The 27,648-nt window shown below is 38.8% G+C and overlaps 1 protein-coding gene across 1 annotated transcript; it reads right to left on the reverse strand.

Moving 5' to 3' along the window:
* Positions 1–89: 89 nt before the first annotated feature.
* On the reverse strand, positions 90–27,371 carry prkaa2 (protein kinase, AMP-activated, alpha 2 catalytic subunit). Its single transcript, NM_001142082.1, is given in 9 exon segments — positions 90–5,127; positions 6,028–6,154; positions 12,037–12,541; positions 13,710–13,934; positions 15,269–15,356; positions 16,765–16,909; positions 21,801–21,894; positions 23,115–23,256; positions 27,272–27,371. Coding segments are annotated over 9 exon segments (1,656 nt in total). The 5' UTR covers positions 27,366–27,371; the 3' UTR covers positions 90–4,891.
* Between the last annotated feature and the right edge of the window lie 277 nt (positions 27,372–27,648).

Raw genomic sequence — 27,648 nt, forward strand, 5'->3', positions numbered from 1 at the left:
AAAGAGTTATGTCATACTAATAAAAAGCATACAGCGCTGCAGAATACATGTTAATAAGGATGCTATACAAAATAGGCATGAAACAGACATTCTCTTCACACTTGTACACTTTAATGGCAAAAGAATCAGATGTTTTCAGTAAATCATTATATTGTACTATAGGTACATTATTATTTATGAATCACCATTTTATATAAAATCTACAAAACAACTTGGAACCAGACTCAGATGCAAAACAGATACATTAGGTTTAGCATGAGAGACAAACCAAACTGAATAAAGACACAAACCTATCTGACGGAAGTTAACTGAATAATGAAATGAGCAAGGGCAATCTTGTAATCATGATGTCCTAAGGCAGCCGTCTGGCTGTGACATAGTTATGAGATTTACATACACTCACTTTTAAGGCATTTTGAATAACTGTTTTTGACCAAAGGAAGAGGCCATATGAGAAACCACACTATTTGTGCACATTTTTCACATTGTATATATATACATATATTGTATACTTTTGTTATATTGTGTCCTTTCTACCTATTTAAATATATATATATATATATATACTGTATATATAAATCGGGGGGTGCAGTTTGTAGTACTAAATCATAATGAACACTAATTAAATTAAACTTCATATATTGGCTGATCAAGTTGCAAACGTGTAGTGTTCTCCTTATGGCAGCAACATGCTGCTCGCTGTATGGTTCAAAATCTAGTGAAATAGCAAAAATCTGTCCTAGTGACTGGTCTGTGTGTTACATTGTGCTTTATGCAAATTTTCTAAAGCTCCAACCTATCACACACAATACTTTTTGCTGAATAAAAGCTTGTACTCCAAGCCTTAAACAGTGAGACACTGGTCATGGACCTGCTCTGAGGTCTACTGCAACAGGTAGCTACAGTGATATGAACTCCTTTTAAGAAATTACAGCTTTCCTTTAGATGGACAGCTTGATTCTTGCACAAAGCTTCATACTAGTAGGGTTACTGAGATAGCTAATCATTCACAGTAAAGAGTTCAGTCTACATTTGTTCTGGATTTGTGGATCTGAGCATATTCTGTAGGTGTGTACTGAGACCTAGTTGGATTAGTGTGTGATCATGAGCCTAGAGATAATTGAACATTTGCATGATCACAAGCCTAGAGATGGCTGAATCAGTATTTGATTGTGAGGTAGCAATAGGTATAGTCTGATCAAAATCAAGTCAAAATCAAATTAAGGCCACAGCCATGAATACATAACCTATTTGCCATTTCATTTGTGGATGTAATTACTGGTGAAAGAAAATACACCCCAAGGTTCTAGCATGCTCTACTCACTGTAACCAAGTTTACATATATTTCTTATTCAAAGTTTGCCCTTATTTGACTTATCTCTTGAAGCTTCATTTTCTGTAATTCTTTTCAAGTGCTAAAAATTGGAATCATAAAGCAAAGAGAATTTCATTTATCCTAAATAGCCACTAGATGCTGCTGTTGTCACACTATACTTTCCCCAAAAGAACAGAAGAGATGCATACTCTTCTTAAACTACTAGTATGATATAGGCAATGCTTTTATTATAGGGCTATCTAATTTTAGACCTAGGGGGCAATTTTATGGCCCTCTCCATTTAACGGGAATAAAATATCTAGCAACATCTTTGTTTGTCCCTCACTGCTAATCTTGTGGTTACCTCACAAAAGCAGGTAATCCCCCACCCCATTTTTGACAAAAGGAGGCCATTCCTAAAAAGGTTCTGTCCTCTGCAAACTAAAGTGATTTCATTTAATTTGGCAGCAGCCTTTTATGTTAATTTACACAGGAAGATCTGTTCACTGGATAATCTAAAATTTAATCTAAAGAAACCTTGTTCTAACTTAATTAATTCTATTTTTGATACTCACAGCATTCAGAGTATAAAATGGTAACAGAATCCAGACCCTACTGTGATTGCTGTCTAAACTAATGTCCTTTTGTGCACATTGAAGAGACATACAGTTCATTTATTGGTTATTGGTATTGCTATTAAACTGCAGGTCTGACTGTTGCTTCCATAAAAAGCACTGGAAACATACTTTAGGCTGATGACACACATTCTCTGCCCAGTGTAATTCAGTGGCCAAGCACTGAAGCCACCTTGTCTGCCTTTTATTCACCTGAAAGGGGAACGACTGCCAGTGAATTCACTTTTCAGCCAGGAAATTTTTAGTGGAGGTTTCTGGTTGTAATATGCCAGTAGGGAAAAAAAGCCCAAGTCTTGAATTGTTATATCAGATCCAAATCCAATGAATAGTAAACTTTTATTTGAACTTCCAAAGTAGGTCAAAATAAAGTGCCAGTTTGGGCAAAAACCAAATTGCCCATTAAGATACAGCGTAAGGCACATGCATACTTACGTTTTATATGCAAAGCCAGTCATTCTGACTGCTCACATATAAAATCAAGCAAGAACTCAGGGACACAGATCAGGCACATTCAAAGCCTTGCACTGAAATGCCTGAATATTCTACCTATGCAGCTGGGCAAGTTGCTGCTCACACCAAAGTTACAAAGTGTCTATGGATTTTATATGCTAATAATTGCAAAGTTAATTTTGAATGGAACTAGACAATCATTCCCAAAATTGGTTTCTTGCTGGTCAAAGTCATCATAGTCATAGTTGATAATCCTTTCTCAGTTAAACAACTTGTGGCAATAGTCAAGTGACAATACTAATATATTCTTTGCATGTGGTCTCATGTCATTGGAGGGGAAGGTGTTAATATATATTTTTTTAGTATTAACATTTAATACCACATGCAATTAAGCAAAGAAAACTTTAAGAAAAGTGTTCTGTTAAACAGGAACATCATGAGTGTTGGAGAGAGGGATGAATATAGTGACAAGACGGAGCATGATGCCAGTGAGCTCCTAGTAAGACTGATGACTGCACACACCAGTTAAAAAGATCATTACGATGAATATTCCACAATTTTCCATATATTTACCTTGAAGCGGGTTGTGGAAACCCTCCAAGAATAATGAATGTATAAAGTATAGCGAACATGCTATGATCCAGCCTGTAAATGCTGCAAAGACAAAATCCATATATTCAACTTGCTTAACTGTTACAGAATGCTTTCTAAATGGCACCACCAACTATAAATGCAAATGTTGGAATGCATTCACTCATGACAATGCATGCTCTGCAGTTTTCACACACTACCCCTTGCCCCACAGGCCTCTGTTATTAACCCTCTTTTAAAGGTTTTTAAGATCTCTTCCTTTAGCCATGGAACCCAACATTGTTACACAAGGTCCAAAGCATGATGGGACATTTACTGCAGAAAAAAAACAAACTAAACCTTACTGGATACACCTGCTCCAAGTATACTTTTTAGAATAAAACAGGTATAACGTCAGACTGATTCCTTACCATGTTGTTTACCTATCTATATATGTCAATACAAATTAGGGATGCACGGAATCCAGTTTTTAGGGTTCGGCCGAACCTCCGAATCCACCGCAAGGGATTCAGCCGAATACGGAACCGAATCCGAATTAGCATATACTAATTAGGACTTGGAAGGGCTAAATGAAGCTGCGCACTTCCACTTCCGTGTTACCATGACAAAAAGTCATGTGATTTTTAGGATTCGGATTTGGTTTGGCCAGGACCGTGGATTCGGTGCATCCTTAATAAAATCATCATTTTTTGTTCAGCAACAAACTGAGTTGACAGTACAGTGGAATTTCTCTCTTCTATCATAAAAGTTCATTTTCTCTTTGATGTGTTAAATAGCAATAGTGAGACATATAAAGTGCAGAATGCTCTATTTGAACAATAAATAATGGCATTTTGATTGGTGATCCTACATTCCTGCAAAAAAAATATAAAATATATACAGATAACATATCAGTGACAAAACAATGCACATAACATTTCATCTCTTGGCACAAGGAAGCTTTGTCTATAGAATTGTAACCTGGTGAACTCTTACCATCCCCTACAGCCATTTGTTGCTGTACTATTGGAGAGATGTAGGTTGGCCGTGCTGGGTCTGAGAGAAAAAACCCTCTTGTGCTCTAATTGCTACATAAATTCACATTACATTAAAGCTTAGACATGGAGGGTGTATATATATATAATTCCGTAAGGAAGAGCAGAAAAGCAAACAATGACCCTTGCTGATCAGTGAAACACTTTCAATTGTAAGCAACTACCCTACTTGCATTGTTGAACCAACCTCCACTTCCTGGCCAAGAACCTCCTGGAATTGCAGAGCAGCACCCATTGCACACCCTGCAACTGCAGTATCATTGCACATTCCCTATATTATTCTTTTTCAGAATAACCATATCAAAACAAGACAAAAGTGGCAATCGCTCGAAGCAGAACATAAAAAGTGATACAGTGAGTTATACATCAAAAGCAGCCTTTGTAACCTTTTACTGAATGGATGCTTAGTACATAAACATTACTTAATGAAATTAAGTTTACTTCAAATAGCTTCTTTCGTTTCTTAAACCTCTGTTATTTGCAGAATACAAATACTATTCAGTAAATTAAAAAAAGGCAATTTCATCTGTGTCAAATGAGAGTAATATTCTTATAAAAATAAAAGCTGCTTTTCATAACTCTACTACCATAATATCAAAATAAATATGTCATTTTCATTAATAAGTTAGCACACTAATAGTAACTAAAGAAGCTGTTTAGTATTATCAGTCTGCATCGTTCTATGTCACTTCCAATTCTGCAGTATAATTCAAATGATAAGGTACATTAAACAGCAGCTCTTTTAGGGTTTGTGGTGTCTAGGTGCTTAAAAGCTTGCACTGTACACAATGCCCAAGGCAAAAAAAATAGCATCAATTAAATATTCACAGTGCTCTCTAACAAAATGTGCAAATTCTCACTGCTTGTTAACGAGCCAGCGTTGTAATCAGACTGGCACACATTTCAAAGAAATCCATGGTATGGCTCCCCAAGCGAGGGTTAACTAAACTAAAACTGCCTGAGAAAGAGCCAAACAGAGGTCCACTTGGCGCTGAATAGTCTGATGTGCTCGAGTCAATACTCAGGCGTGGTCTGTGCAGGCCAGCTGCAGAGCAAGAACGTTGAGGGGTTGAAGAACCTGATTTTTGTTCCATGACTTCATCTGGAATACAAAGTTGCAACATGATTACAACGGTTTGCTCTGTATATTACATTGGAAGGTTTTAAAACCAGTTGTCAGGACCAACAAAGGGTGTAATTTTGTGAGATTAGCCCTACTTGTGGCCTAATGTAGTAAGTGGCGGGTTTTATATATATAACACACTGTGTTGTCCTTGGTTCTAACTGCTTCAGTGAGTGTGTTTTCTCACCTGTTCCAGTCCTGAATAATGGTTTGTTCCTGGCCACAAACCCTAACCTTGGCCTGTCCTTGACATTTTATCTGTCTCCCTTTTGTTGGAATCTTGCTTCTTGTTTTATTTTCCTCTGTCAGTCCCTGCCTTGTCAGTCAATGTGCCCTTCCTTGCTGTCACCCTCTGACTGTCCCTGTCTATCACCTTGTTTCCCTGTCTGAGGCTTCTTTTTGGCTGTCTCCCTCCTATGCTTCTGATCCTGCTCCAGCCTGTCTTTAGTTTATGCTCTTAGATTAAAATAATCACTTAAAATGTATGCTACCGGAATTGCTTAAAAAAGTTGTGGGTAAAAGGTTTATCAACATAAAAACTGAATAGCAAGTTTTCCTTTATTATACACAAATGGTGCACATGTGCCTGCATAATATAGTTTCAAGAGCAAAAATAAAAGCATTATGGTACCTATGCAGCACCCTTTCCTTGGCTGCTAAATCTGTTGCGCAACAACATATTTACTTTACTCATGTATAAAGATACAAGACTCCAGTAGTACTCTGGTTGCTCCTGAACTACAAATCCCAGGAACCACTGAAGGCTGAAAGTTGTCAGGGGCTGGTTGGAGTTACAGTTAAGTAACAGCAGGAGAGCTAAAGGCTGTCACAGTCCTAATAAGAATCACTAGGCCTTTATAAAAGGGATTTCTGTCTTACCGTCAATACTTTTGAAGTCCAAAAGGTAACTGCGATTATCAACCTGGTAGAGCTGCAGACTCATTTTCACATAAGTACCAGTCACTGGATTCTTTCTTCTCACACGGAGATGATAAGGGTTAACTACCTAAGGTACCAAGGATTTGGTTAGACTCGCAGCTTTGTTTAAAGGAAAACTATACCACCTAAATGAATACTTAACCAACAAATAATTTATATCATATTAAGTGGCCTAATAAAGACTCTTATCAAATTGGAATATATATCAGTAAATATTTCACTTTTACATCTGTTATCTCATTGCCATCTTTTCCCTCAGAGATCACCTGACGGTAAATACCGTATATACTCGAGTATGAGCCGAGTTTTTCAGCACCAAAAATGTGCTGAAAAACTAACCCTCGGCTTATACTCGAGTATATGGATTCGAAGATGGAACGAGCTTGTTGTGTGCACCCCCCCCCCCCGAGGATGGACGCTTGCACGCGGGGGGGGGGGGGGGGGATTGCGCACAACAAGCTCGTTCCATCTTCGAATCCATATACCACTTCTGCGACAGTGTTCTACAATCTGCTGCTCAGCTCCTGCCTCAGGACACAATGCACTAGGTATTAGGTATTTGACTTAACTCTTCCTACAGACAGTTAGACAGCATTCCTGTGTTAAGCTGAGCTTCCCTGATCTGGTTGTCTACCTGCCATATACTGTACATCCAGATGGTTGGGCAATATGCTCAAAATTAGTCTTGGTCCAATCAAATATAAGCACCTATGGCCAGCTTAACTGAAGCACTCTGGCTTTATACGTGGCTGGAACTTTGTCATTAGGCATTAGTTTACCTGCATTAGGTTACCTGTGTAGCACAATGGGCCATATTTACCATTTTTTCCTCCCTTGGCCCTTCACAGTGCAGATATGATGATCCATTGCTAGTCAGCCAGCCTTTCTGTGATAGTTTAACTCTTTAAAAAGAGAGGGATCAGGCTACCCCCAAAAGATCAGCCTCCACACCCAGGTTCAGGCTTATGTATCTTGTCTTTCCCAGTGCTGTAAATCTTCAAGGCAAGAGGGTCAAAGGGTCCTCCATCCACCCTAATCACCTTTCCCTAATCTGCAGCTGCCAGCATGATATATTTATGAAGAGTTCACAGGGGGGGATTATTAAAATTTAGCAGTAGCGGCTGCATTTCCCACCCTAGGCTTATACTCGAGTCAATAAGTTTTTCCAGTTTTCGGCTTATACTCGAGTATATATGGTAATGAAGCTCTAACTGTAACAGGCAGTAGTGTGGGAGTAAAAGACAGAACTTAATTACAAAAAAAGACAGAAAATTAATTGGCTGATGTTACCTAATGTGTGATGTATGCGTGCCCTTTGTTTGTGTGCACTGTGAATTGTATGATCCCAGGGGGCAGCCCATAGTACTTAAAATGGCAATTTTCTATTTAGAATTACCCAATAGCACATCCTACTAAAGTATATTTTTATGAAAAGGGATTCTTTATGTGATATATATTTTTATTGAGACCTACACTGTTTAAGGGTATTGTTTTCCTTTAACATAATATGCATTAATTAGCCAAAAAATAGTTATGTCTTGGCTTTACCAATTGCATTTCATAGTAAAAAAAAAAAAAAGTGGGGTTTTGTGTCAGAATTCTGCATTTTTCTTGCGTTTAGAGCATTTTAGCTCTTTTTTTCTAAATATGTTAAAGGAATACTGTCATGGGAAAACCTTTTTTTTTTTCAAAACGGATCAGTTAATAGACCTCCAGCAGAATCCTGCATTGAAATCCATTTTTTTAAAAACAAAGATTATTTTATATTTAATTTTTAAATTTCACATGGGGCTAGCCATATTCTTCATTTCCTAGGGTGCCACAGTCATGTGACTTGTGCTCTGATAAACTTCAGTCACACTTTACTGCTGAACTGCAAGTGACACCACCCCCCTCCCAGCAGCCGATCATCAGAACAATGGGAAGGTAGCAAGATAGCAGCTCCCAGTAGATATCAGAATAGCACTCAATAGTAAGAAATACAAGCCTAGTTACATGGGAGGAGAAACAGTAGGTTATCTCAGTGCTGTCCAACTGGCAGCCCGTGACCCCCCTCTGTGTGGCCCCCCACCTGTCTGGCTGCTTTGGTGGCTTACCTTTGTGAAAGCTTTAAAGGGTATCAGTACTAAGATTAAGTGGACCCCTGCATGGTTCTGACCTCAGATTCAGGCTGTAATCCCCCTGAACTGTTTAAAAATGTAATGGGAGTTTGTTAGCAGTTAGAAATAGCCATTAAATGGTCCCTAAGGTGTGTAATTATGTGCTGGGGGTTGCTGTGCTATCCACAGGGGAGGAGGAGGCATATGGATTTAAGAGTGTGTCTTAATATGACATATGAATGACGGTTGATATCCCTGCAGTAAGAACCAAGCATTTGGGTTTTTGCTGCACTACCACCATTGTGATAAAATGGGTGTGGTTTAAAAAGGGGCAGTGGTCAAAACTGGCTTCCATTAGCAGCCCTCCACCATGTATGCTAGAGAAATTCCAGCCCTCGGCACCACAGAAGTTGAATAGCACTGGGTTATCTGAAAGCATTTCTAATGTGTAGCGCTGGCTCCTTCTGAAAGCTCAGACTCAGGCTCAATGCACTGAGATGGCTGCCTACACACCAATATCACAACTAAAAAAAAATACATTTGTTGGTTCAAGAATAAACAGTGTAATTTAGTAAAAAATTATGGCAAAAATCATCTTAAGTCTCTAAGCAACAAATTCGATAATGACACTTATGGGTGTATTTTCTGCATCTAGACATTTTCCCTATGCATTCATAATGGAAAAAAATGTTTTTGGGGCACTCTACAATAGTTCGCAAAAATTTTGCTTATGTTTTAAAAATGTTTATGTTTTAAAATACTAGAAAAACCTGCTATAATGTTAAAATAGTTCACATCACTTTGGAGCAGGAAAGACTTTTTAGGCAACACAACTGTAAAACTGTTAAAATTTTGCAACAGGTTATAAGTTTCCACCAATAGCAAATTAAAACAAAGGAAACTGAAACTGATTTAGTAAATTTCAGGAAATCCCAAATAGTTTTATGTTATATAACAGAACACCGTTCCAAACTCAACTTTTTAAATTATGTAAAAAAATATTTCACATAAGTACTTCCAGAATGCCAAAATAATTCCAAATATTAGTAAATCATCCGTACAGTGTTTGTGTAATGGATATATATTAGAGAGGAACTGTCACTACAAATAAAAAATCCACTAAACTGTAGGGGAGGTTTAATTAATCCATCTCACAACCAACACCATGAATGATGTGTCTGCAGCAGGAAAAATATTTGGTTGAGTGAGAGAACTAATAAACTATTTATAGCTCAGAGACTGTAAGAAAAATAATAAAACTTGTTCGGCAAATAGATTTATTAGAATCCCCTACAGTCTGGGTGCACATTAACAGCTAGGACACGTCCATGTTAAGAGAATATGTGTAATGTCTTTTTTGCTGCAGGACTGTTCCTAGTAACTGCTGTATGGATTGGGGTTGGAAGATGTGTTCACAACTGTGATGAAAGACAGAAGGCACAGAGAAAAGTTAAAAAAAGCGAAAGATTGTTTATAGTCTGTACAGGGACAAGTTAAGATAACTGCATAATACAGTATAAGCCACTGTTCTAGACACAACAACAAAAAAACATGTAAATTGTTACTAAATATGAGAAACCAAAAAAATCAATTTAATAAATGGCTGCTTATAGTAGAGCCAGATTAGGCATTTAAACAATATGAAGACAAGCACTGTCATGTGAAGGGCTGCATAAGCAAGGAGTACTGTAGGTTATAAGCAGGATCTTTAGGTCAATACCAAGGCTCCTTGGGAGAAAAGATGTTAGAGGCCTGCTAGTGCAGTGGCCAGATGATGACCTAAATGCATACCTTTATACCTATTATTGACAGCTGGGCCTTTTCTGCCCACACACAGTTCTTCATGAAATAGTCAATCTGATCCTACTGCCAACTTATCTGTTAGCTCTGGCACTGGGGAGGCAATGGCTTGCCTTTCTCCATTATTTTATGAAATGAACACAAATAAAACAGCTAATTTATCAGGCACCACTTTGAGAAATAACTGAAGGCACTTGGTTCCAAAGCTTCCATTTGTACCTTCACATAGTTCGCATCAGAGCCAGTGGATCTGTCCTGCCTCCTCATGCTATCAAGCACACTGTCCCTATAGATGTAGGGGAACTCCAAAACTACCACCACCATGAAGGTAGATTCTGACAGTGGTCTGTGTCAACAGATGCAGGGTATTTGCTCCTAAAGAATCGGGCACAGACATGATTTTGACTACTTCATGTGGGGTACTATAGCAAACCAAGTTTTGTAAAGGGGCTGCACCTCAATACACCACTGATATAAGCACCCTGATAACCTGAACCTTTACTGTTAAGTTTGTCTTTTAACATAAGCTCTGCCTGCAGTTTGTAAGTTAAGCACATTAGATACAACCATACTGGTATTCACAGGGCCGCCATCAGGGGGGCACAGGGGGCACAGTCGTCCCGGGCCCGGGCATTTTTAACTTCAAAGGGGGCCCGGCCGTGCTAGAGTTTTCTTAGCTCGGGCCCCCTTTAAACACCTCCGGGCCCTGCGACTGTCATTGGCGGCCTCCAGCGCTATGTCCCACGGCCCCCGCTACACCTGCACTTTCATAAGGTTGCGGCCCGTGCGTACTGACGTCACACGTACGCACGGGCACAACCTTGTAAAAGCGCAGGTGTAGCGGGTGCCGTGGGACATAGCTGAGGACGCAGGGAGGAGACGCAAGTGAAGCAGGAGGAGCCGGAGGCCACAGAAGGAGCCAGAGGTAGCAGGAGAAAGCAGCAGGATGATTGGGAGGATGCTGAGGGGCAGCTGGAGGATGCTTTTGGGGGGCCCTGGGGTAGCAGGAGGAAGCTTGTGGGGGCCCTGGAGGATGCTTGGGGGGCAGCTGGAGTATGCTTGGGGGTCAGCAGGAGGATGCTTTTGGGTGGCCCTGGGGTAGCAGGAGGAAACTTGTGGGGGCCCTGGAGGATGCTGGGGGGCAGCTGGAGTATGCTTGGGGGTTAGCAGGAGGATGCTTTTGGGGGGCCCTGGGGTAGCAGGAGGAAACTTGTGGGGGCCCTGGAGGATGCTGGGGGGGCAACTGGAGGATGCTTGGGGGGGGCCTGGAGGATGCTGGGGGGGCTGGAGTTTGCTTGGGGGGCCCGGGAGGAAGCAGAAGGATGGTGGGGGGGGACACAGGGGGGGAGCTGGAGGAAGCAGTGGGGAGCGGGCCATAGTTGAGGAGACTGGGGGAGGGCCACCAATGTTTTAGGGAGCCCTGTGCTGGCTAGCAATATTTTAGGGAGTCCCTGAACTGGAACCAATGCAAAACGTAACCCCTGGCCACCAATGTTTTAGGGGGGCCCTGGCTACCAATGTCTGTGTGTCATTTGAATTGATGGGAGGGGTCACTGGGGGTGTGGCCATTGGGTGCATGGGAGGAGGGGGGCCCAGAAAATTTTATTGTGAGGGGCCCCATGATTTCTGATGGCGGCCCTGGGTATTCATCAAAAATTTGAAGATGCATAATAAATGGTCCGGGAGCAGGTACATGAAGAAGCTTTAAGGAGCAGATTCTCGGCCTGTGTTTATCTGCAGGCCGAGAATCATCCACATGTGGCAGTAGCCTTACAGTTATTTTGTCACAGACAAAGCACATATATCTAGAAATCCATATTAGTCCAAACATGCATAACAGCATAATTCTGGATGCGACACTACATACTAGGAAAATTATAATACCCTAGAAAGATAGAATTGTTAATGTGTTATTGGTTGATTTTTTTTATGCATAATACCCCATGCCTTCAACCTGCAAAGACATGAAAACACATATAAAATACTGAAAGATGTGGATTTCAAGTCTAGATGTGCAATTTCCTATGCAAGTTTTAGGACTAACACTCACCTTCCATTCAAAATCAAGTTGCTTCATAGCTCGATAAACTTCAGCCATAATATCATATGGTTTACTTTGGCTGCGGATCCCCAAGTGCCACTTGGCTTTTTTCACAGCTAGGGGTTTAGGTTTGGTGGTGTTCAAAGCATCTAAAGGGCATCTTGCCTTTGGACTATCTGCTATTAGAGGTGGCATTCTTTCTGGGTGTGGCTTCACTCCAGGTGGGATGTGCAAAGTGCTTTCGTCTATGAATGAGCCAGTTGGTGGACTAGAGGCGAGGTAGAATTCACTGGCCTGGTTCATTATTCTTCGATTGTCTATTATAAGATGGTAGGCAACAGCAAGCTGGTCTTGTGGGTCACCGCTGTATAAACTGTTCATAACTTCGGATTCTGTACATTCAAACTTCTCACACACCTCCTTCACAGCCTCATCATCAATTACATTGGCATCATATGACGGGTCTTCTGGAAACAAGTAACTGGGTAAATCCTGTTTAAACCATTCATGTTCTCTGAGGAGAGAAATGCCATTTTTTAGGAATAGCACTGAAGCATGGAAACCAAAACATAACTGCAATAAAACTACCTTCAGTCTTCTAATCCATCATCTCCTCTGTACAACACAAAGTCATCAAAATATTTATAATAACATTTTATTTTCATTTATATCCGTAGCTACTTTACAAAGACAATTAGTAACACCAGCTAGGCAGTAGACGGGTCTCATATAGTGTATAAGTATTTAATTATACCATACTTCCTGAACGGTGCAGATACAGTTACTGAAAATAACACTTTTCATCAAAAAAAACCTCACTTAAGATTTGGGTAAAACAAATAAATGGATGGAAGTGCATAAAAAAATTTTCGACAACAAATCAAGCACAGATTCCTTTGCAAAAGGGAAAAGGTCACTTAACAGATTGCAGCTGAAAGTTTCTAAAAAGTGAACAAGTGTTCCTTAATGTTACTGGCATCCACTTCAGGATGTGTGAAATTATCCATAATCCACATTTCATGCTCTGATATACGTTACTATGGTTACTGGCTCTGCATAGCATAACAGACCTAAAAATTACACTCCTCCATTTATCATTCAAAATCAAGGCTAAACCACATTTTGCTCATTGCCTGGGGTCAGACCAGGGGCACATTTTGTCCTGCTAACATGTTTTTAATTCTAACTAACCTTTTAATAAAGGCCATGAGCCAGAACAGCAATATGTGTCTAGCACTTATCCACCTGCTGTTTACTAAAACAGAACTACAGAACACTTACATACAAATATCAGAGGTATACAGGTATGGGATCTGTTATACAGAATGCTTGGAATCTGGGGTTTTCCAGAAAAGGGGTCTTTCTCTAATATCTTAAGGCTACTGAAACATTAAATAAACCCAACAGGATTGCTTTGCCACCAATATGGATTTTTGCAGCTTAGTTACCATCAAGTATAAGGTGTTGATTTATTATTACAGAGAAGGGGAAATCATTTTAAAAATTAGAATTATTGTTTATATGTTTAAAATGGAGCTTTTTGGATATTGGGTTTCCAGATAAAAATCCTATACCTGTACTAAGCATTGGTCACTATTTTCATTGAACCATTTCTGTATTTCATTTCAGTATGTATGAAACTGTTTTGCATAAAAAATTATTTGTTACATGAGCATCATTACCTTATGTCTTTGATAGTGGCACGCTTAAGAGGGTCAACCTGAAGCATATGCATTAACAATGTAGCAGCAGAGCGGTTTAGGTACTCAGGGATGTAAAATACTCCTCCTCTTATCTTCTTAAAAAGAGTTGGAACATGTTCATCATCAAATGGTAGAGTTCCACAGAGAAGAGCATAGAGTATCACTCCACAGCTCCAGATATCAACCTCAGGACCTGCATACAATCTACACAGAAAGGTAGAACAGACAATATAATACACTACAATTGGAAATAGGTTAAAAGCATGGTATTACATTTAAATGCATTATGAAGGGCCAAATAAGAATAACTCATTCTCCCAATACAGTCTCACAACTTGAAGCGTAACAAAATCCCTCATAAACCTTGAAAATTGTCTCTCAAAGGCACCCATCTTTTCAACAGATAGTCTGAATGTACTGATAAGCATTTGAGCATGCCCACTTGTCTATCCCTGCTCTCCCACCTGATATCATACTAATACCTAGCATAGTGTATGTGTGTACGAGGAAAACTGAAGTCACTTGTTCCAATATTCAGGCAGGAGGTTTGCTAAACTGAAAGGAATGTGGTTTAAAGGCATAACTTATGCTACATAGTTAATTTGGGTTAAAAAGACAAAAGTTCAACCCCTCCAAATAACTCACAGTGCATATACATATAGAGAGACCTATTAATATACTCAAATATATAAAAATATACACATAACTAAATGTAGATCTTAAGATCACTATAGACTTGGATATTATGCTTGGACAAAAAGTCACCCAAGTCACAGAATATGCCATCACAGCATCACCTGCGGGGGTTTTTCACAAGCTCACAAACCTTACAGTGCAGAACCTTTTGCTGCTCAAATAAAAGTTTTGTTTTTTTTTAACTGAGGGCTGCTGTATATGAGAAACAGGGCAGCCCTTTATAAATAAATCACTGGTTGCCTGCAGCCTTAGTTGCCCTTAAAGCAACTCTGAAACCTTTTTTATAAAACAAGCAGTGTATAATAGTGCAAGAAAATAGTGTTTTTCCTCATTTTATCCGACTGAAAGTAACTTGGAAGGATGCTATTAGTAGATGCCCTTTATCCCCTCTGGAGCTAGGGTAGCAGGTGGCTCTGGTGTTTGGACTGGCACCAGAAGATACCAATGTAGGTGCTGAAGCAGACGCCATCCAGTAATGGCAGTCAAAACACAAGTTCTGCCCACTGCCACATTTACATTGATATCCACAAGAAAGGCAAGCTTCTACCAAAAGGACCACCATCATGGCACAAAATTGTAGCTAATAATTAATGAAAAAAAAACAAGCAAAAAAATACAAATAAAAATGATGTACATTATGTACCTTACATGTTTATTTTATGATGGCATGTGCTGCTGGCATTTATAAACTGCAGTTAGAATTCCTTTAATAGCAAATTCTACCTATCAATGCTAAATTAATGCTGCACCCCTTAGCGCCATATAATGACGTGACTAAGCAACTTCAACAGGCTGTATTGCATAAGTTATTCACGGATTTTGTGTATAGTAAAATACTTTACCTTCCCGATATGACTTCCGGTGCTGCATAATTAGGTGAACCACAACTGGTCCGCAGGAATTCCCCATCTGACATCATGTTGGATAATCCTATGAGAAACAATTTCCAAGATAAGTTATAGAGGTGTGATCACTTACCTTACATTATACAACATATATGCATTTTGTTGGTTGCAGCATGAGTGAGCGTGTGAAACAACTGGAAAGAATCAGAATATCAAATGAAATACAAGTATGGCATCTGTTATTCCGAAAGCTCTGACTTTATGGGAAGGCTATCCCCCATAGACTCAATAAACAATTGACATTTTTAAAATTGATTTCCTATTTCTCTGTAATAATACAGTACCCTGTACTTGATCCCAACTCAGATATAATTAATGCTTGACAATGCATTATACTTCTCCAAATATGGAAGGAATGCACTTAAAAAATGTTTCGGACTGATTTACTGAGATATTCCCCTCAAACCCTACTAGTCCCACCCATCTGTGGCCACTTCCTGCTGCCTCCTTTCCCAAGCTGAGCAGGGGAGCTGGTTGCACTCAGCACTCTAGGATAGGAACCAATCAGCAGCTAACCTGACTAAATAGGAAACTGAAGTCTGTCTTTGCTTGTGTGACTGCAAGGTTATGATTATCCCCCACATACTGATGCTCTGGCAGTACACAACCACCCCTTGTTTGAAACACAGACTGGGACCAGGGAGGATCTATAAGAAGCTCCAGTAAAGAGGTCATTTTTACAGATGGTATTAGTTTTTAGCCCAAAGTAAAACTAGCATCATAATGCATATTATTCATAACTGCCTCCAAGATTAGGGGGGGGTGGTCATTTATCCTATATGTTTCCTTTAAGGCACAGAGGTTCAAATGACAGAAATAATCCTTATCAGGAAAACCCCAGGTCCCAAGCATTCTGGATAACAGGTCCTATACCTGTATTACAAACTACCTGTAAATGCACATTTTATCAGCTTTAAAAAATAACAAAGTTTGCATACTTGCAATGAAATGTACTTTAACATTTTCAAAAACTTGCAAATATATATTTGTCATAGGTATTATTTGGCAGTTTTCCCTACAATTTGCCTTGTTTTATTTACACACACAGAGACCCATTGGGCACTAGCCATAACAATTCCTTTGCAAGGTCATGTAATGAGATTATTGCAAAATATGCACAACTAGTTATGCTGGCCAATAATAGATAACTGTGCTGCTTCAGGAATGGCTATCTTTATAACAAGGGTATGTTTAATTTCTTTGCTGTGTTCCTACAGCAAATGTATTGCTCTCTATAAGGTTAGACTACAAAACAAATTTATAAAATAAATTCTCTTTCAACAATGGGCAGTTTTTCCAACTAATAACAAAAGAATTTTAACTGAAATTGCAGAGTTCTACATCCCTGCACAGCTAATGATTGTATACTGACAACCTTCAACAAATGACCTGTTTGCTGGCTACATTCTTAGAATGTTTGGGAAGTCACATACCAAAATCAGCTATCTTGGCATTCATGTGTGCATCAAGCAGCACATTCTCTGGTTTCAGATCGCGGTGAACCACCATATGTCTGTGACAGTAATCTACAGCAGAAATGATCTGTTGAAAAAGGCGTCTTGCCTCTGCTTCTTCAACCTACAACAGATAAAGCCAATGAATTGCACTGGATTTCCTAATAAGGTTGTTAGTTACAGTCAAGAAAAAACATATTTGTTTAAACTTTACAGATACGTTGGTTTAAAGGCACTTTTCTGTCATCTTAATCATTATACCAATGAAAAAGGTAACATATAAGCATTATCCATTTTATAGTCAGGTATCAGCAGTTTGCCACTGGTATATAATTTTGATCGTGCTTTCTCACTCATCACGATACACACAATTTAGATGTCTGACATCTGGATTCCCTAGGTTTGGAATTACATTTTCCAAACCACACAAAACTGATAGTGTGCTATGACAGTCCGCTGAGAAAAATACATTTACAAGGGAAGAGAAACAAGAACATGACACTCAAGTCTACTATGTTTTTTTTTTAGTTCAACTAGGAAAAATCTAAACAGATCAGAATGTTTAATAGCTTGAAAAAATAGGGTGCATTTATCAGAGACTGTCATCGTCTATCCTAATGAAACATACACTGCTGGCTTGAGCCTATTTGTGTTAGTAATATTGTAAAGAAGCTTATTTTAAAACTGAAGTCAGGGACCTCTTTCTGAAAAAATATTCACTTTGATAATGTTAACAAATGCCAAAAGTCAGCCCAGTTCTCCATGTTTTTACCCCCAATATTTTTCACAAAATTCCAGTGTAACTGCACCCACTACATTCAGACCAAAAATCCTGTTCTTAATAAAAAGAGGCACACAAATTTGTGGCTGTTATTGCAAAAGAGTCCAACTTGTACTTCCAAGTTTAGAGGCAGCACAAGATGGGAAATGGGCAAGCACTTACGCACCCATTATTTGAGTCACATATACAGTGGCTTGCAAAAGTATTCGGCCCCTTTGAACTTTTCCACATTTTGTCACATTACAGCCACAAACATGAATCAATTTTATTGGAATTCCACGTGAAAGACCAATACAAAGTGGTGTACACGTGAGAAGTGGAAAGAAAATCATACATTATTCCAAACATTTTTTACAAATAAATAACTGCAAAGTGGGGTGTGCGTAATTATTCAGCCCCCTGAGTCAATACTTTGTAGAACCACCTTTTGCTGCAATTCCAGCTGCCAGGTTTTAGGGTATGTCTCTACCAGCTTTGCACATCTAGAGACTGAAATCCTTGCCCATTCTTCTTTGCAAAACAGCCCCAGCTCAGTCAGATTAGATGCACAGCATTTGTGAACAGCAGTTTTCAGATCTTGCCACAGATTCTCGATTGGATTTAGATCTGGACTTTGACTGGGCCATTCTAACACATGGATATGTTTTGTTTTAAACCATTCCATTGTTGCCCTGGCTTTATGTTTAGGGTCGTTGTCCTGCTGGAAGGTGAACCTCCGCCCCAGTCTCAAGTCTTTTGCAGACTCCAAGAGGTTTTCTTCCAAGATTGCCCTGTATTTGGCTCCATCCATCTTCCCATCAACTCTGACCAGCTTCCCTGTCCCTGCTGAAGAGAAGCCCCCCCAGAGCATGATGCTGCCACCACCATATTTGACAGTGGGGATGGTGTGTTCAGAGTGATGTGCAGTGTTAGTTTTCCGCCACACATAGCGTTTTGCATTTTGGCCAATAAGTTCCATTTTGGTCTCATCTGACCAGAGCACCTTCTTCCACATGTTTGCTGTGTCCCCCACATGGCTTGTGGCAAACTGCAAACGGGACTTCTTATGGTTTTCTGTTAACAATGGCTTTCTTCTTGCCACTCTTCCATAAAGGCCAACTTTGTGCAGTGCATGACTAATAGTTGTCCTATGGACAGATTCCCCCACCTGAGCTGTAGATCTCTGCAGTTCGTCCAGAGTCACCATGGCCCTCTTGGCTGCATTTCTGATCAGCGCTCTCCTTGTTCGGCCTGTGAGTTTAGGTGGACAGCCTTGTCTTGGTAGGTTTACAGTTGTGCCATACTCCTTCCATTTCTGAATGATCGCTTGAACAGTGCTCCGTGGGATGTTCAAGGCTTTGGAAATCTTTTTGTAGCCTAAGTCTGCTTTAAATTTCTCAATAACTTTATCCCTGACCTTTCTGGTGTGTTCTTTGGACTTCATGGTGTTGTTGCTCCCAATATTCTCTTAGACAACCTCTGAGGCCGTCACAGAGCAGCTGTATTTGTACTGACATTAGATTACACACAGGTGCACTCTATTTAGTCATTAGCACTCATCAGGCAATGTCTATGGGCAACTGACTGCACTCAGACCAAAGGAGGCTGAATAATTACGCACACCCCACTTTGCAGTTATTTATTTGTAAAAAATGTTTGGAATCATGTATGATTTTCGTTCCACTTCTCACGTGTACACCACTTTGTATTGGTCTTTCATGTGGAATTCCAATAAAATTGATTCATGTTTGTGGCTGTAATGTGACAAAATGTGGAAAAGTTCAAGGGGGCCGAATACTTTTGCAAGCCACTGTAGATGCAACATGCCAACAAAGCCTGTATTTACTGGTTGGTTGAAGCGGATGTTAGATTCCTTGTGGAAAACGTCATCTCAACTTTTACTTCATTTGTAAAACCAATGTAGTGCAATTCTGCAGCCATTTCTATACTTGACATTGTTAACTGTGCTTCTGTAATTCTATTCTGTAATGCTATATCAGTACATCTTAAATGGAAATAAATTGCAGGATATCCATTTATATTACCAATGGCCCAGTGAGGACTTGGTATAGTGCTCCAGGGAAACATTTAAACAGATACTATAATAACACTTTTTAACTTTTTACAATTTTTTTTTATTTATTTCTAATTTTAATTAAAGCCTAAGGGGCTGATTTACTAACCCACGAACGGGTCGAAATGAGTCCGATTGCGTTTTTTTCGTAAAGATCGGTATTTTGTGATTTTTTCGTATTTTTTGCGATTTTTTCGGCGTCTTTACGAATTTTTCGTTACCAATACGATTTTTGCGTAAAAACGCGAGTTTTTCGTAGCCATTACGAAAGTTGCGTAAAATCTTGCGATTTTTCGTAGCGTTAAAACTTGCGCAAAAAGTTGCGCTTTTTTCGTAGCGTTAAAACTTACGCGAAACTTCACACCTTTTAAGTTTTAACACTACGAAAAAGGCGCAACTTTTCGCGTAAGTTTTAACGCTACGGAAAAATCGCAAGATTTTACGCAACTTTCGTAAAGGCTACGAAAAACTCGCGTTTTTACGCAAAAATCGTATTGGTAACGAAAAATTCGTAAAGACGCCGAAAAAATCGCAAAACATACGAAAAAGTCGCAAAATGTTCGTTTTCAAGTCGGAACTTTTCCAATTCGGGTCGGATTCGTGGGTTAGTAAATCAGCCCCTAAGTGCTAAAAGCTAAATTACTAAATGTTTCCAGTTTTCATAAATGTACAGATTTTACAAGTAGTTGTTTCCCTTCACATATGTTTGCGTGGGTTTCCTCTGGGTTCTCTGTTTAACACCACAATCCAAAACACAGTGGTAGGGGAACTGGCTTCTTATTAAGTTGGCCTTACTATGTGTTTATGTTTCTGTGGTAAGGAAATTATATTGTAAGACTGAGTGATTAACCATTCTCTGTAAAGCATTGCACCATATGTTGGTGCTGTATAAAGGTTATAATAATAATGACAACAACAGCAACAACAATAATAATACATTTGCCTCACTAAGAAAGGGTTTCACATTCTGCATATACACAATGAGTTTTAGGTCTCAGACCACTGTGGTCTAAATACTGTTTCTATATATAATTATAGAGCCTTAGATATAAAAAATATATGATAGATACAGCTGCTTTTTTAAACAAAGCAAGGAGACTTCTATTCGATTATATTTTCTTATAAAAGCAAAAAACGTCACGTAAAACAAAGGAAATCAAAACTAACATTGGCACACGTGTGTCTCTTTTTCAGCCTCAACTGCCACATGGAATGTACTGTGTGTGTATACATATATATTAAACACAGTACACAGCATCAGTTTGCACAAGACAGCCATTTCCTCATTACCTGCCATTGGACAGACAGTAAGTACCGGGCCCCACTGCCACTGCTCCATAACTTAGAGATCATTGGAAGGGTAAGGGGCGGAAGGAAACGTGCCTATGTGCCTCCACTTTTTACCCTGCCCTGCTCTTAAGAAACAATACTACATACAATAATAAAATACTACATACAATAATAAAAGACAATTTAGTCTTTTTAATCATCAGCTCAAAAACACATATCATGGAACATTTATCATCTTTTACACCAAGGGTTTATACTGTTAGCAGGACTGTAGGAAAAGGTACTTACCAAAAAGATGCATAGACAAACACTGGGTCTTAAAGGAACAGTAACACCAAAAAATGAAAGTGTATAAAAGTAACTAAAATATAATGTGCTGCTGCCCTGCACTGGTAAAAGTTGTGTTTTTACTTCAGAAAGTCTACTATAGTTTATATAAATAAGCTGCTGTGTAGTATGGGGGCAGCCATTCAAAGGAGAAAAGGCACAGGCACATAGCAGATAACAGATAAAACACTATTGTATTCTACAGAACTTGTCTGTTATCTGCTATGTAACCTGTGCCTTTTCTCCTTTTTTCCAGCTTGAATGGCTGCCCCCGTGGCTACACAGCAGCTTATTATATAAATTATAGTAGTGTTACTGTAGCAAACACACGAGTTTTACCAGTGCAGGGCAACACTGCATTATATTTTTATTACTTTAAAGCTCTTTCATTTTGTGGTGTTACTGTTCCTTTAAGCTGTAAAGGAACCTGGTTGTTTAAAAAGAAAGTTCTACAACAGATGAAGTGTATTTCTTTGTTACATTAAAATCTTTTAATCAACTATTGTAAACAGTTTGTGATAAAATAACCTATTATCCACAAACTAGGTAATTTGCTCAACCTACCCTTCCATGTTTGCAGATATAGTCAAACAATTCTCCTCCAGAGACGTATTCCATGACCATGAAAAAATCTGTTGGAGTGCTAATGACTTGGTACCTTGAAAAGAAAATTGCCTATAGTTTATATGTATATTGGGCACTTCTATGCTTTACATGCATACATTGTATCTTCTATTGGCACATGATACAATATTTATGTGCATTGCTCAGAATCAGTGGAGAAAGGACTTTTTTATTAATTAAAGTCTATGGCTTATGACCATAACTAGCATGCGTGTGGTTTATGGGCCATCAGAAAAAGGATATGACTGCACCATCATTAGAGGCAGGATATGGCTGCACCACTCTTAGAATGAGAAATATTTATATTTAACTGGGAAATTTTCTCTATTAAATCACAGTTAATCTTTAGTCTATTTTATTACATACACAGTATACCAGGCGCATATCTTATACTGAGCGCATAATATTTAATTCTGTCTTGCCTAGAGAGACATTTTCTTTATTAGAACAGTAAAATCTTTTAATAACCACTAGATTTCTGTTTGCAGTGATCTCTACAACAGCAGAAAAAAGGAAGCCCTATGAGAAATACTACAAGCAAATTTTTATTCAACAGTAACTTGCATTTTTACTCTAGATAACTTGGCATGTCTGATAATTGCGCATCTTAATTACATTTTGCTCTTCTATAAAGGATATCTGTTTTCAGTCCAACAATGACACCTTGTATTTTAGTCTATAGTGAATACATAACATAGGGCTCATTTATCAAAGTACGATTAATTCCGAATACAAAAATTTTTGAGTATTTTCTGTGATCTTTTTGTTAATTTGGGAAAATTTAACGTGACAAATTCGTATTTGTCACAACAAGTACAAAAGTTTTGAATTCATTAAAGCTTCATTATCGTGACTTCCCTTGGGCCAGGTTGGAGCTGCAGAGTGCCATTGAGTCCTATGGTAGGCTTCCAAAATCATGCACAGAAGGATCAAAGTCAGAAAGGTTTTCCAGCCATTTATGATCGTTCGGATATAAAAATTTTGTGACTTTCGGAACGCCATTACGATATTATTGTGTGGCTTGTGCTAGCCTCAAGCCACACTGTGCACAAGCTGCTCATTTTTTATGTGACAAAAACCTTAAGTTCTTTAAATCTTGATCAAGAGATTATAATTCTGTATGCAATTTAAAACAATATGCACTGTTAAGTAATCATTTACCTTTCTTCTGAAAGTTTCCTGTTTCAATTTTTAAGAAGATAGTTTTCAGTTTTAAGAAAAACACTTGAATGCAATAGAAATATCAATACTTACAGTTTTATTATGTGAGGGTGTCGAAAAAGCTTTAGATTTTGTATTTCTCTCTTTATTTTGCCAACAACATCCAAATTACGAATTTTTTGTCTGTTCAATATTTTCACTGCAACTTTATGCCCTGTTAGCTGATGTTCACCCACTGAAAGAGATACAAATAGTATATAGGTTATCAATCAGCATGTTTTAGTATACAAAGAGAAAATTCCCACTGCTCCTAAAAATGAAGCTAGTTCAAATATCCAACAGGCAAATAAAACAATATTGATTCCCCAGAGTAGGGAAACACATCATTTATCAACACAACATATTCAGTTATATTCATCTGAAAACACTTTCACATGCATCTGTACTAGAGGTTTGGAACATTAGTGTGCCACAAAAATGTGGTTTGCTGGGATAATAGGGCTGTTGTACAAACAACTGCACAAGTGCAGTTGCCAAGGTCAACTATTAAGCAATTGATTTTCAACAGTCTACTACAAGTTAGTTAAAAAGAAATCAAACTCCTGATAAGCCTGATGCATCATTCACCAGAAAATCCTTCCAGCAAAGGCAAAGGCATTAGAAGAAAATAATTCTTCTGGGCTCCAAAATGGAAAAAATCTAACAAATCCATAAATTAACATTTTCCCAAGGGAGATCAATGTTTGACTGCTCAAAACAGTAGTCCTCACTCGGTAGAATATTAGTTACAGGTTAGCATTAATAAATGTAAATAAATGTGAACAAAGGAAGCTTTAGCAACCAATCTAATGTCTGTTCTCAGACAGAAAATCAGTAAATGCTTCCTGCAGATTGGCTGCTATGTGCGTACAAAATGATACACATAAACATGACCTCAACTTATACCCATAAAAAAACAGTTTTATGCTCCTATACATTAGGTAGGGGTTATATTTCACCATGTGGCCCCAGGCAGGCCAATGACAACATGTTTGTCAGTGGTTAAATTAGACATGTATTACCAATAAAGAGCCAGTCTCACAGTTGCCTCTCTGACTAGCTAATTAGGGTACATAGCCTCAGATATTTTTTGTTGTGTTTCATGTGCCATTGATACTACGTGTTCTACTGCACAGCTACTGAAGAATAATTGATGTTTGATTGCCCTGTGGATCTGTATTAATTAAAATCAAAGTCTTTTGTGTTTAACTTTAATGTAAACTCTTACAGGTAATCTTGCATGACATAAATGATTGTGCTCTGTCATGTTTAATGTTGGGTGGCAAAAAAATTAAAGAGTAAAAATGTAGAGCCAACCCCTCAAAATAAAAAATGTTGGAAGTCAGAGCACCAGTTTGATGGCACAGTCAGTATCCATTACAATTCAGACATGTGCAATACTGTACTTAACATTTTTAAAATTCCCAACCCTAGACAGCAAACTTTAGATACAAAACTAAATATCTAATTTTGAAGCACAGCAACTCATGATTAAGGCGTAACACACACCGGACAGTGGTGTCTTTGCAATGCATACAAACAAAAAACATAATCCCAGGATGCCAGAAATAGAGCACAGTGCATTTCACAGGTTGTGCATCCTTGGGAGAAGCTATGTTCTTAGGTAACTATACAGTATATTGTGTAATGTGCACCAGCATCCATGAATTTATATATGATGCTTTGTGCTTGTGTGGAATGGGGGACTAAGTGCCTGCATAATTGTTGATTCAAAAATGGATTTATTACTAAGTTTGTTTTCTTTGCAAGAGCTTCTATAATCTTGCCAGTTAAGCATTCCCAACAATATGGATAATTTTCAGTATTTATTTCAGTATCAGCATATGCTACTGCACTACTGATTTCTATTTTCTGCACTTTATAGCAATAGCTAGAATTTAAACTATGCATACAAACTATATACAAAGTAAGCGCAATATGGAAATGAAAGTGCATGATATATTTCTTACATCTAATTAAAGCCTTAAGTACACGGATCTGCTGCAACTTGTGCCTGCCACATCTCCCTAACTTTCGTATCTGAATGATGTGCAAGTTAGGGGGCAGCAGAGAGGATGCTTTCATGCCTCTCGTGCCCATCCCTCATGAAAACACTGTTGCAGAACACAGACAGACCTCTATTCATAGGGGGAATGCAAGTCTTTGCACTCCATTCTGGAGAGCCAACACCTGCATCAAGGCAGTGTGCAAAAGATATAAAAAAATGTTGGTTTAACATCTTGAGTTTTGCAACATGCATCCTGTGCTATACTTTGTAAATAAGCCCCATTGTGTTGTTAAACTCTTCTAAATTTTGTTAACATGCTTTTAAATCCTCACCTTGAAGAAGGAAATGTTTAATCACTGGGTGGGTGCCCCCCTGTGATTGTAATCACCCATCATTGTAATCACTTACCTGATACCCCAGGCCAGTACTCCTGGTACAGAACAGCTTCTCACGCAAACCACTGCCTGGTTGCTAGGGAAAATCATACCCTAGCAACCAGATAGCTGCTGAAATACCAGTTTGGAGAGCTAAATAAAAGCTAAATAACGGAAAATGAAGACAAATTGCATATTGTCTCAGAATGTCACTGTCTACAAAATACTAAAAGATTAACTACCCCTTTAACAAAAAAGCTGTCTTTTTTGAAGAAAAAAAGAAGAAAAAAGGGGATCGCTTGCTTGCATGTACGCCTGGCCAGTTCAGTTTTCTGATAACAGGAGCACTGGTCTGGGGTATCAGGTAAAGGATTACAATCACTGGGGGTGCATAATATTTGGCTCCCCCCAGTGACTGAACCTTTACTTCTTCTTTAAGGGTTCTACTGGTCCTTCCAATACACTGTTATGTGCATGGTCATTTGCAACAGGTATATAGCATCTTGTTTTGATCTTTGATGTTTCCCCTGTGGTTTTTGACACAAATGGCCATATTTAGCTTAATGAGAAACTTATTGCCTACCGCAAGGGTTCTAGTCTGGACAAGATAAAGCATTAAATATGTTTTTACCATGAAACTGAATCAGGCCAAATTTCTGAAAGGTCTTCTTATTTGACTGAAATCACTTGAAAGTACTACATTTCCAATGCCTTAAAAATCAGGTTCCAAAGAAAGAAAGTGTTGTGGGTGCTCCTGTCCTCCAGTTGTAAGGTAACTTGGCACTAAAATATTCCTTAAAGATTGATGGGTTTTAATAGATTACAACAGATTTCCTCTTACCACTTTGCAATGTCTTAATCATTTTTAATGTGCAGATTTTTTTTAATGACCTGCTTGACTTAAATGCAGGATTGCTATATGGTTCAAATAAAATGCTACAACTTTCCTAGTGAATAGAAATCTACTGGAAATCCATGTGACTGCTATTGTATTAACAATTGCGCAGCTACTACATGGCAATAGGTAAGTAAGTATAACAGTGGCCTGTACATGTCCTAAAGAGATGCCTTTACAACTTTTTTTTTAAAAACACTGGCAAATAAATTGGCAGTGAAAAAGAGATTTGTCGGGTTTTCACCCTGTCTATACTGACAAGTAACAATTCCTTGATGCTGGGTTCAACAAGAACAGTTTGCACATAAGCTGAAAAGCAGCCAATCAGCCTCTTATTAAAAATTGAAAAATAGTTCCTTCCCAATCCATGAGAATGTATTTTCCACTGGCACACTGCCATCCAGCAGCACAGTTACTAAATCCCTAGCACCAGCACAGCTTCTGGAAGTGTACAGCAACTCACACACACACACAATGGCTGACTCGGGCAGTCACACATATCTGACATTTTACTACAATTCCTGTTTGCACTGCTTATTGTTTATAATACAGTACATAAATAAAGACACTGCCACTGCCCTTTCTCCTGCCCTCAATGTCACCTTAACTCCCACAGTAGGGCTTTAGAGGTTAAACTAACCCCTGCAGCATCCCTTGGGAAGCACCCAGCAAGAATAAAAAAAAACTGCAGGAATAACAGATCATTAAGCAAAGATGCTGCCCATGTTAACTGTGTAATGTTACACTGCACTCTGTGTAGGCTTCACCCTCTGTACCTTACACTCATAAAAAGTGCTTGCATGATCCATGCACTTCAATCAGTTCATCTCCCTGCACCTTCTACTCAAGGAGCATCATGTTCTGCTTTCAAACAGGTTCTGATGATGCTGAAAGTATATCTATACATAGCAAAGCTCTGGAGAATATACTCAGCTTTTCACTTTTCCGAAGGTGCCAACTCCTAGCGTGTCACCCAAGATGTAGTGTCCTATTTTAACCCGTCCATCGTGCTTCTGCTTCTCAGCCATCTTTGCATTCTGTTCGTCTGTGTACCCACAATGCAGCTGGCACAGGCAATGACAGGTGCGTGCCAAAGGCTGGATCCTGACAGAGCCCGTTGCAGGGACAGCCCAGTGGGCGTGGCTTCATGCCGTGCAAGAGCAGGCAGCCCTGCAAGGTCCTAAATCGCAGGAGCAATGACCAGTTGCTGCCCAGGGTACTGAAACACACGTCGCTTGGATTCGAATTTAAATTCGCTTTTCTATTTTTTTTGCAGTCCAAATGAGCTAACTATAACATATCATGTTCAAT

This window comes from Xenopus tropicalis, chromosome 4, assembly GCF_000004195.4.
Source record: "Xenopus tropicalis strain Nigerian chromosome 4, UCB_Xtro_10.0, whole genome shotgun sequence".
Classification (NCBI taxonomy): Eukaryota; Metazoa; Chordata; class Amphibia; order Anura; family Pipidae; genus Xenopus; species Xenopus tropicalis.